Source organism: Amblyraja radiata, chromosome 31, assembly GCF_010909765.2.
Source record: "Amblyraja radiata isolate CabotCenter1 chromosome 31, sAmbRad1.1.pri, whole genome shotgun sequence".
Taxonomy (NCBI): domain Eukaryota; kingdom Metazoa; phylum Chordata; class Chondrichthyes; order Rajiformes; family Rajidae; genus Amblyraja; species Amblyraja radiata.
The window spans coordinates 16,683,326-16,695,397 of NC_045986.1; the positions used below are offsets into that span (position 1 = coordinate 16,683,326).

Below are 12,072 nucleotides of genomic sequence, written 5' to 3' on the forward strand. Positions count from 1 at the left end.
AGGGGGCAGCATCGGTGAGACCTCGGTGTAAATGGGGATGACCCAAATATGTCAGAACTGCGACAATGGTCTCCTGATCTTTGCTCTGATGTTCGATTCCACGGTAGGATTCAATTCTCCCGGATTCCCAGTGCATACTTTGGGAATCTCGATCCCAGATTTGGCGAGTGGGGAAAGTTTTACAAGGGAAAAAGTTAACTACATGGTATCTTTAATAATTGGTTTAATTTAGAATATTTTTTTTATTTTTTATTTTATTATTATTTTATTATTTATTTCGAACAGAATTTAATGTTTAGTTTAGTTTACTTTAGTTTATTATCAGGTATCGAGGTACAGAGAAAAGATTTTGTTGCGTGTTATTCCGTCAGCGGAAAGACTATACATGATTACAACCGAGCCTTCCACAGAGTACAGATACATGATAAAGGGAATAACATTTAGTGCAAGATAAAGTCCAGCAAAGTCTGATTAAAGATAGTCTGCAGGCCTCTAATGAGGTAGCTAGCTGCTCAGGACCATTCTCTAGTAGTTGATAGAATGGTTCAGTTGCCCGAGAATAGCTGGGAAGAAAATGTCCCTGAATCTGGCAGTGTGCATTTTCACATTTCTGTACCTCTTGCCTGAAAGGAGAGGGAAGAAGTGGGAGTGACCATGGTGAGACAATTTTGCTAAGTGTTTTGAATAGTTATGTACAGTTTTTATTTCTTTTAAAATTATTGATCACATTTTAGTAGGTTTTACGTATTGCAAGCATTCAAAATACTGGAGACTTTGGCAGGTGTTTTGTGCTTAGACCGTGTATGCTTAATCCAGATGACCGCATTGCATCCCATGAGGGTAGCCAGCAGGCATGGATGGCTTCACCACTGTTGGTCGAATGTGTTGATGGAATGGGCCACTGGAGGTCCTACAACAGCCGGTGGATCGATTGGATTGGGTGCCGCAGGAGAACCCTCAGAGGCCGAGCGTGTGGATCAGTCATTGCCCGCAGCGGCAGGGAGTGGCGGAGTGGCGATGGAGTACATCGACAACATTGCCAGGCCAGGCCCACCCCTGAAACGCAGACCCACAGCCGCCAACAGGACAACAGGCCTTTAAGGCCAAGGTAATACCCTACATCGTTTAGAATTTGAAACTTGATGGCACCAGAAACTGGCGGTGCTGGCTCGAAGGGCCAAATGGTCTGCTCCTGCACCTATTGTCTATTGTCTATTGTCTATTGAAACGTAGTGATTCTTGTGTACTGTCTCGATGTAATCTATTATTTTTTCACTTTTGTACATATGTATGATGGTGCTTACGTGTAGTAAGATTGCGTTGCATGCAAACATTGAATTTTACTGTAACTAGGTACATGTCACAAAAACCTACCATTGATAAATCCATTAGATGCAGAAATGACCAGCAAGTCAATGATGCAACGATTCTGTACCCTGCAATAACCACTGCCTCTCTAGCCCATTTATCAGTAATAATATCCAGGCACTTCAGTGGAGGCTTGGGAGAGGAACATGGGAACTGAGGGAAAGCAAACAATGGCAAGAGCAAGCAAACCAACAACAAACAAGAGGCCAGATTTGGAGGAGCACTTGTTTGAGGTTTGGAAGGTTTGTCAGAAACAGGCTGGTGACACGGAGGGATCAATAAAATGAGATCAATGGGATCTGCGTGTGGATTAGCAAGCACAGGGCAATAGGGGTGGGGATGGGGTGGACGGGGACAAGAAGATTTTTATGTAAACTCGGATATAATGGCAGACGTTTGTATGGCTACAAAGCTGGGAGATGGGAATGGTCGGGGCAACGTTGGATTTAGCCTTGCGCACGATCTCCTCTTACAAGACGACACCAGGTGGCTTAAGTGGCAATGACACATCACTCCCGATGGTCTCAATTTCTCTTACACACCCCTTGAAAGGGAGAACAGTGACACCGACATGAGCCTCCACAACCACTGATCAACCTGGTTTCTCAGTCTCTGCGGCCGATGTCAGAATGACCTTCAATAGGGTGAATCCATGCAAAGCCTCTGGCCCAGATAGCATATCTAGCCAATGCCAAAGGCCTGTGCGGACCAACTGGCTGGAGCATTCAAGGACATCTCCAGCTCTTGCTTCTGTGGTCTGTTTCCACATGTTTCAAAAAGACATCCATCGTACTACAGGTGATTCTACCCAAGAAGAGCACAGTGGCCTACCTCAATGACTATCTCCTGGTAGCACTTATATCCACTTATTGAAATGGTTTGAATGAATGATCCTCATCAGGGATCCCCAAGAAGATGGTCTTGCCCTCTTTTCATTGCTACTATTGGGCAAGAGAAACAGAAGCCTGAGAACACACACCACCAGGTTTAGGAACAGTACTTTATACAACTATCAGACTCTTGAACCAACCTGCACGACCCTAATCCTACCTCAACAATGGAAAACTACGGATCACCTCTTGCACTACTGTGGACTTGTTTTCCATCAGTGTTTTGCCCTAATGCCTTGTTTTTGCCGTCTTTTTCCATTTCACTGCCTTTTATAGTTTTATGTATGATTTATATTTGACCAAAGAATAGGTGATGTTTTGGGTCGGAACCCTTCTTCAGACCGTCAACTATTTATTTTCCCCAGAGATGCTGCCTGACCCGTTGAGTTACTCCAGCATGTTGTGTCTATCTTCATTGGAAACCAGTATCTGCAGTTCCTCCCTACACATTTGTATGTGTCTGTTGTCTGGGTCTATATGCCTGGGATGTTGCTGCAAGCAAGATTTTCATGTGTTTGTACCTCCGTACTTGTTCTGAGGACAATAAATTGACTTGACTTGACTGGTTGCGAGTTCATTTCTATTCTGACCATTTCCTCCCCAGGCTGTGCATTAATTGAGCGTGGTTGTTACAGGAGAGGACAGGTCTTTGTAACGTGGGCAACAGATTCTGCAGAAGGATCGTTAAGGCAGCACCAGTGGTGCAGCTGGTTCAGCTGCTGCCCCACAACACAAGAGAGCTGGCTTTAATTCTGACCGTGGATGCTGTCTGTGTTGACAAATAGAAGGAAGATGGTCTGTCCCTCAAGCCTGACTTTGTTCAATAGGATCAGGAGCATTTCACCCAGCATCAATAATTCCAGCTTCCGAAATACTCTCGTCTAACAACAATCCAACAATATCAACTGAAAATTTCCAATGATCTAAGAGTTCTCTTTCCCACTGTCTCTGAGAGGAGTTGCCTTTCTGTACTCCCCCACCAGAGGGAGCAGTTTCTTCCCATCAGGCAAAATCCTCTATCATTTTAAATGTCTTAATTGGATCCACCTCCAACCTCTGCAGTTGAGGGAAACAATCCATTCCACATGATGACCTCTCCACCACAGCAACAGATTGCATTTCCTCAGCATTTCTCTAACCATGAGACGCTCAACAGTCGGGTCATCAAAGAAAGTTTGATACTGAGCAACAAAGATTTTCTGAAGAAGGGTCTCGACCCGAAACGTCACCCATTCCTTCTCTCCAGAGATGCTCCCTGTCCTGCTGAGTGACTCCAGCTTTTTGTGTCTATCTTCGGTTTAAACCAGCATCTGCAGTTCCTTCTTGCACAAAGAGATTTTCTGGAGCAGAATATAAGGTGAGATGGTGGAGATTTCGAGAGGATCAGTGGGGGGACTGTGAGGTGATGCATCAGGGACGGCCATGAGGAGTAAATGGTGAGACCCTAGGGATAATTGATGGACCGTGGAACTTTGGGTTACAAATCCAGAGACCCCTGTGAATGGCAACAGGCTGTGAAGGAGGCATATGGAACATTTGCCATCATTACCCGTGGCACAGAATACAAGAGCCAAGATAGAGACAAGATGCTGGGGTAACTCAGCAGGTCAGGCAGCATCTCTGGAAAAAAGGAATAGGTGACGTTTCGCGTGGGATCCTTTCTTTAGACCCAATGAAGAAGGGTCACGACCAGAAACATCACCTATTCCTTTTCTCCAGAGATGCTGCCTGACTTGCTGAGTTTAGTTTAGTTTAGTTTAGTTTAGAGATACAGCACGGAAACAGGATCTTCGGCCCACCGAGTCCACGCCAACCAGTGATCCCTGCATACTAACGCTATCCTACACACACTGGGGACAATTTACAATGTTACCAAGCCAATTAGTCTACAAATCTGTGCGTCTTTGGAGTGTGGGAGGAAACCAGAGTACCTGGAGAAAACCCACGCAGGTCATGGGGAGAACATACAAACTCTGTACAGACAGGACCCATAGTCAGGATCGAACCCGGGGTCTCTGGCGCTGTAAGGCATCAACTCCACCGCTGGGCCACCCTACTTACTCCAGCATTTTGTGTCTATCTTTGGAATGAGCCAGCATCTACATCTGCAGGTCCTCCCTACACAAGTTTACAACGTAGGCAGGCTGTGGTACGGCTGGGTCAACAGCCTCTGCAAAGATGTGACTGCTCTGGAGAATGTGCAGATCAGATTCACCACGATGTTGCCTAGATTGGTGCATTTCAGTTATAAGGAGAGGCCATTTAGGCTGGGTTTGTTTAGAAATTATAAAAGGACTGGACAAGCTAGATGCAGGAAAAATTTTCCCAATGTTGGGCGGGTCCAGAACCAGGGGCCACAGTCTTAGAATAAAGGGGAAGCCATTTAAGACTGAGGTGAGAAAAAACTTTTTCACCCAGAGAGTTGTGAATTTGTGGAATTCCTACCACAGAGGGCAGTGGAGGCCAAGTCACTGGATGGATTTATGAGAGAGTTAGATAGAGCTCTAGAGGCTAGTGGAATCAAGGGATATGGGGAGAAGGCAGGCACAGGTTATTGATTGGGGATGATCAGGCATGATCTAAATGAATGGCGGTGCTGACTCGAAGGGCCGAATGGCCTCCTCCTGCACCTATTTCCTAAGAGGTTGAGGGGTGACGCGATAGATGATTACAAAGTTATAGAAACATAGAAAGCAGGTGCAGGAGTAGGCCATTCGCCCCTTTTTGTAGGCACCGCTATTCACCGGTAGGTCTGGCTGATCATCCAGAATCAGTACCCTGTTCCTGCCTTTTCCCCATATTCCTTGCTTCCGTTAACCCTAAGAGCTATATCTAACTCTCTCTGATGAGGGTAATGGATTGGGTAGTAGCTGCAGACTCCTGGCATGAGTGAGTAACATAATTGACTCAAGCATCAGGGCGGCATTGGTTGTGCAGCGGTAGAGTTGCTGCCTTACAGTGTCGGAGGCCCGGGTTCGATCCTGACTACTAGTGCTGTCTGTCCGGACTTTGTACATCCTCCCCGTGGGTTTTCACCGGGAAGCTCCAGTTTCCTCCCACACTCCAAAGACGTGCAGGTTTGTAGGCTCATTGGCTTGGTATCAATGTAAAACATTGTCCCTAGGACAGGACGGGTAGTGTTAGTGTGCGGGGATTGCTGGTTGGCGCGGACTTGGTGGACCGAAGGGCCTGCTTCTGTGCTGTGTCTCTACACTAAAACTAAGCCACATAAACCCTGGAATAATGGAAGTGACTCTTGGCGAGGGAAAGGTGGTACACACTCCGCGCTGTCAGGGAAGATCTGGGCTTGTGTGTGACCAGGTTACAATGCCAGAGCCTGGAGATGTAGGCCCTGAAACAGGCCCTTCAGCCCATCCTAACGATGCTGCCCACCAAGCACCCACTGACAGTAGTCCTGCTCTGGAGGGCGGAAGGATCCCACTGGCACTGACTTAGGAGGAGGCCAGGTTCCTGGTACACTGGCTAACTGGCACCAACCTGATGATTTTTGTCGCAGCTTGACATCGGGGAGGAGCAGCAGACTGCGAAGGAAGTGGTTCCGGAATTCTCCAGAGTTGGAATAGTAATTTTCATCTGGAGTTAAAGCCATGGCATCATCGGTCTGGGTGCCCCTTCAGTGAAATGCTTCACCTCTGTTGTTAGCCCAGGACAGCAGTGGTTTGTGACACGTACGCAGAGCTTGAGATCGACTGTCAGGATTATCCCCACTCGGCAGCTGTCTGCGTGCTTGACAAAGGGGTCTTAATCACTTTGGACAATGCCTGATCCATCAACACCCGCGCAGGCTCGAGAGACAGCAGATGCTGGAATCTGGAGCACATAAACAGGAGAGTAGCTGGAGGAAGTCAACGGGGCAAGCTGAGGGACATGGACAGTCGGCGCTTCAGGTAGGGATCCTTCAGCTAGGATGGATTCAGGATCTCGACCCGAAATGTCAACTCTTTCCCTCCACAGATGCTGCCCGACCTGCTAAGTTCCTCCAGCACCTCTCCTTTTTCTGCAAACCCTCCCCCACCCCACTGCGAGGGCACTGTGATGTCAACACTGTGTTAAGACGGGCAGCAAGTGTTGTGAGGGAAGCAGCTGATCCCAGGGACACACTGATGGTGGACTTCTCGGTTCTGTGCTGCGGTGTGCTGCTTGCTCTATGCGACAGGGAGATCGCGTGTACCGAGGTAATAGAAGTTTTGAGAAGTCCTCCCCTTCCGTCTCGCTGTTCCCCAGTGAAAGGGGAAGAATTGGTCCAGTTTCACAGTTTAGGAAAGTCCCAGAGCCGTCAGGAGCCAGAGTGGTCATGCTGCTATTCATTCACTCTGTGGGTTGGGAAATGATGATGACCTTGTCCTTCCTCACCCACCCTGCCCTGGTGCCAATCCTGGATCCATACAGTGTGGAAACAGGCCCATTGGCCCAACTTGCCCACATCAACCATCATGTCCCATCCACCCTAGTCCCACCTGCCTGCGTTTGGCCCATATCCCTCGAAACCTAACCTATCCATGTACCTGTCTAAATGTTTCTTAAATGTTGTGACAATACCTGCCTCAACTACCTCCTCTGGCAGTTTGTTCCATACACTCACCACCCTCTGTATAAAAAAGTTACTCCTTATGCCCCTGACCCACTTAGGAAACCTGAACGGAAACCTCTGGAGACCTTGCGCCCCACCCAAGGTTTGCGTGCGGTTCCCGGAGGTTTTTGTCAGTCTCCCTACCTACTTCCACTACCTACAACCTCCGGCAACCACCTGCAACCTCCGGGAACTGCACCGAAACCTTGGGTATGGTGCAAAGTCTCCAGAGGTTTCCGTTCAGGTTTCCTAAGTGGGACAGGGGCATTAGACTCCTATTAAATCTTTCCCCCCTCACCTTAAACCTATGTCCACTGGTTCTCGATTGCCCTACTCAGTGCAAGAGACACTCTGTGCATTTACCCAATCTATTCCTCTCATGATTTTATTCACCTCTATCACCCTACATTCTCCTGTGCTCCAAGGAATAGAGGCCTAGCCTGCTCGACCTTTCTTGTTTGTAGTGATCCTTTAATAGTGCTGAGTTTTGAGTTTAGATTATTGTCACGTGTACCGAGGTACAGTTAAAAGCTTTTATTGCGTGCTAACCATCAGTGGAAATACAATGCATGATTACAACCGAGCCATCCACAGTGTACAGATACATGATAAAGGGAATAACATGGATAAAGACCACTAAATTCTGATCAAACATAGTCCGAGGTTCTCCAATGAGGTAGATAGTAGCTAAGGACTGCTCTCTAGTTGTTGTTGGGATGGTTCAGTTGCCTGATAACACTTGGGAAGAAACTGAATCTGGAGATGTGCGTTTTCACACTTCTGTGCCTCTTGCCTGATGGGAGAGAGGAGAAGAGGATTGGCGGGGTGAGACTCGTCCATGATTGTGCTGCTGGTCTAGCCGAGGCAGCAGGAAGTGTAAATGGGGTCAATGGAAGGGAGGATGGTTTGTGTGATGGTCTGGGCTGTGTCCACAATTCCCTGCAATCTCCTGCGGTCTTGGATGGAGCTCTCCCTCTGCTCCAGTGTAACGCGGCTCTATCGAGATACTTTGTGAAAGAACCCCTCCCTGCCTGACACCGACACACATTGCACACTCCAACAAGAGGTAGCGAGAGGAATAAGGAGCAGGAACCCAATCAAACCATTCCCTGATTGTGCATCCAATCAGCTCTTGTAGAGTTTGTATTGATTGAAATTCCCCGTTATAAATCGATCCAAGTTAGAAATGCACTCAGGCTGTGCGTCTGTGTTCGTCCGCATGCGAAGAACGATGCAGGGGGTTATTGACTGGGTCTGGGAGGTTTGAGTTGTAGGGAGAAGTTGTATAGACGGAGTCTTTTTGCCCTGCAGTGTAGGAAGCTGAGGGGTGACCTTATGGAGTTTATAAAAACATGAAGGGCAAGGAGAAAGTGAATAACCAGTCTTTTCCCAAGGGTAAAGGAGTCTGAATCTAGAGGGCATAGATTTAAAGTGATAGGGGAAAGATTTAAAGGGGACCTGAGAGACAACGTATTCATACAGAGTGTGGTGGGAAGTTGTAACGAGCTGCCAGAGAAAGTACTTGAGACAGGGACATTAACAACATATAAACGACAGGTACGTAGACAGGAATGGTTTGGAGGGATATGGGCCAGACACAAACATGTGGAACTGGCTCAGTTTGGCAACTTGTTCGGCATCGATGAGTTAGGCCGAAGGGCCTGCGCCTATATTGCATGATACTATCACTCTATTAATGGGAAATGCGGTCAAGGAAAGAGCGTTCACATCGCAGCCCTGTTTCCACCAATCTTTCCACCGCCACCCACAAGAAGCACAAGTCAGACACCATTGTATGCTGATGCCGAGAAGTGCGTTCAGCTCTGGCTGAACAACGTCTAATCTCGTGTGTGGACTCGACAAGAAGAATGGGAAATACAGCAGTGGAGGCCGTTCGGTCCTTCAGGGTAGTTACTGACTCGAGTGAGACGCATATATGTCTCTTCCTTACTTATTGCGGCATAGAAAATGACCTTTCAGTTCATTAGATCACGACCCTCAGCAGAGCATTCCATTGGGTCAACAATAGAACATAGAACAGTACAGCACAGTACAGGCCCGTCGGCCCACGATGTCCATGTTGCCTCAAGTCCCCTTCAACTGATTCTCTCTCAAATACATTGTCTCCCCTTCACTACTTTTGGCACTTACCCGGACTAATTCTCAGCCGCCATATCATCAATATCTGCATGTCTTTAGGATGTGGGAGGAAACTGGAGCACGCGGAGGAAACCCACGCTGTTCTGGGGAGGAAGTATTAACACCACGCAGAGAGGAGCAGAGGTCGGGATGGAACCGAGGTCCCTGCCCATACCACCAACCCTCCTGCAGTGAGTGATTCACTTTATGTGAGTATTTGCCAGCACATTCCCATTGCTGCCGCCCGACACTGACCAGTCGTCACACACAAGCGAGGAGACCAGCTGGGTGCGGGCAAAGATTGTGGGTGCTGGCATGGTAAACGCTTCCTTCATGCTCTTCGCAAGACCTACAGTATTTAAATATATATTCAATGCCCTACAAAATCCTGCTGAAGAACCTGCTTCTACAGTATAACCGTTTCAAGCTTGTCATTTAATGTTCAGACCATCTCTGATGAAACATGTCTCCAGTTTCTTTCTTCTTCCTGCCGCTGAGCTTTGCAGTATCATGATAGATAGGAACAGAATTAGGCCATTCGGCCTACTTACTTCGCCATTCAATTATGGCTGATCTATCTCTATGGAGGGAGGCAGACCACTCAGAGTGAAATTGTAATACTTGAAAGAATCTGGTGATGAGACCACAGAAGGCTGTTGACGCAATACTTTGTGAAGGTGCTTAAAATGATGTGAATCACCACTACTTCCTGCATTTCCAACTCGCCAACCCCTGTGCTGTCATAACCTTTCCACTAGCAAACCAGGAAGTGACATCACAAATAAAACACTCCCCGAGTCCAATGATATCACTCAACATTTACTGCATGGTGCCACCGTTGGTGAGAAGTATGAGTTTCTGTGGAAGATTTCTCTGCCGACCCATTGTCCACCAGCAGTCTGGAGAGTCGTGGCTTTCCCTCGAGGTTGAGAATGATGGTCTACGTTCCGTTGTTTTTATGGACTCTCAGGTGGCCAATCCTGGCTTTGAAAGTTCTTCGGCATTCAGGACAGGTAATTCCAGATGGCAAATCGTGCTTTGGTTGTTGCTGCCTCTCTTTCAGTTTTCTTCTCTTTTCTTTTAATTCTACGCATCTCTTGGCTTCGAAGGTCGCTGTTCCTTCTTGGATGATGTTTCGCCAGAGTTTCCTGTCCCTGGCATTCCTTTTCCAATTGTCGATTTCACATTTCTTCATGCTGGTGTTTAAGGCGTCTTTGGATCTCTTCTTTAGTCTGCCTCTTTTACGTTTGCCTTCTTTAAGCTGGGAGTGGAAGGTTTGCTTTGGTAGATGCTCGTCTTTCATCTGAACAACATGACCGACCCATCTTAGTTGGTTCTTGATGACGACAGCTTCGATGCTAGATGCTTTTGCTTCATTCAGCACGCTGACTGACGTTGGTTCTTCTGTCTTCCCAACTGATATTTAAGCTGCTTCGAAGACATCGTTGATGGAACTTTTCAAGTGTTTTCAGATGGCGTCGGTATGTTGTCCAGGTTTCTGATGCATACGGGAGTGCTTTGTACACTAACATTTTGGTGCCTGTTCGGATGTCACGATTTTGAAAGACCCTCGTTCGAAGACGTTCAAAAGCTGTTCCAGCACGCTTAAGACGATGTTGGATCTCGTCATCACGGTCGACATTGGAGGAGAGGTGACTTCCAAGGTACGGAAAGTGATCCACATTTTCCAGGGTTGTTTCACCAAGTTGAATTGATGGTTCTTTCCGATTTGTCTCAGTTGGTGACGGTTGGTGAATAACCTGAGTCTTCTTGGGTTGATGGTAAATCCACGTTTAGTGTATACACTGTTGAAGGCAGTGAGGATCTGTTGCAGATGATTGTCTGAGAGAGCAGCAACACAGTTGTCTGCGTATTGGAACTCGATGAGGGAGCTCACAGATGTCTTCGTTTTGGACTTTAGACGGGCAAGATTGAAAAGTCTGCCATCAGTTTTGTAGACGATTTCGATTCCTGGAGGTAGGTCGTCCTTGATGATGTGGATGTCGCAATAAAGATGGTGAACAGTGTTGGGGCAATCACGCATCCCTATTTCACTCCTGATCTGACTTGAAACGGATGACAGTTGCTGTTGCTGGCCATGACTGTGGCAAGCATGTCATCATGGAGGATTCCAAATGTACTTTTCAGGCACTGGTCAACACTCTTTTCCCTGGCTCACGCCACCATTTCCGGCAAGATGCAAAGACGATTGAAACCTCTGACCTCTCCACCATCAAAGGGATCTATCAGAGGCAGCCAGCATCTTCAAGGACCCACACCGCACTACCTTCTGGAAGAAGGTGTAGGAATCTGAAAAGCATGATGTCATCTTCAGCACAGACATTGTGGGCCAAAGGGCCCGTTCCTATGCTGTACTGTCCTATGTTCTATGTACTATGTTCTAATCTAGGGATAATGGCTGGTAGTCAAGCATTTCTAGCCTTTTGCACATTAGGTTTTCATTGTAAGGGATCTTTACTTGAACAATTTTTACTTGCATTTACTCTGTTCATCTCACCTGTGAAGGCATTGATTCAGGCAGGGTCAAGGCACCACAATACTTGAGCCGGCTGCCTTGTGTGCTTGTGCGTGCGTGTGTGTGTGTGCGCGTGTGTGCATGTGTGCGTGTGTTGAGACAGTGAGTGTCAACATTGTTTACTAGCACGGAAGCACAGTTGAAACTTCCAATCCAGCGTTACAGGTTGTCCCAGGTAACAAATAGGTTCTCTTTTTGCAGACAATTTTAAGGCAGAAAGTACACAAAAATCATTTGATATCATTACAAAAATATATACAATCGCATTTTTCAATTTAATTAGATCACAGGAATATGTTCGTAGGTGGATGCACGCATAATCTGGTGCTCATAACCCAGGGACAGACTATACTTACCAGTAGATGTCAGTGATAAAAAATCAGTAGCTGTTCCCTTGGGATCAGACTCTGGCTCGGGGACTGGTGCCACTTGTTCAAAGCTATTGAGAGGACCGAGATTAGCAAGCTAAACCATGGGCTAGACCTGGGCACCTTGGTCTGCACAGCCCAGTGTACATCAGATACATCTTGAAAGCTCATGATCATTTC

At 47.1% G+C, this 12,072-nt stretch overlaps 1 protein-coding gene across 1 annotated transcript in view; it reads right to left on the bottom strand.

Moving 5' to 3' along the window:
- LOC116990284 (protein polyglycylase TTLL10-like) overlaps window positions 1–11,032 on the bottom strand; it is a 29,418-nt gene extending 18,386 nt beyond the window's left edge. The window contains exon 1 of the mRNA XM_033047792.1: window positions 10,749–11,032. Within this exon, the coding sequence (XP_032903683.1) occupies window positions 10,749–11,032 (284 nt within the window). The remainder of the gene's footprint in view (window positions 1–10,748) is intronic.
- Between the last annotated feature and the right edge of the window lie 1,040 nt (window positions 11,033–12,072).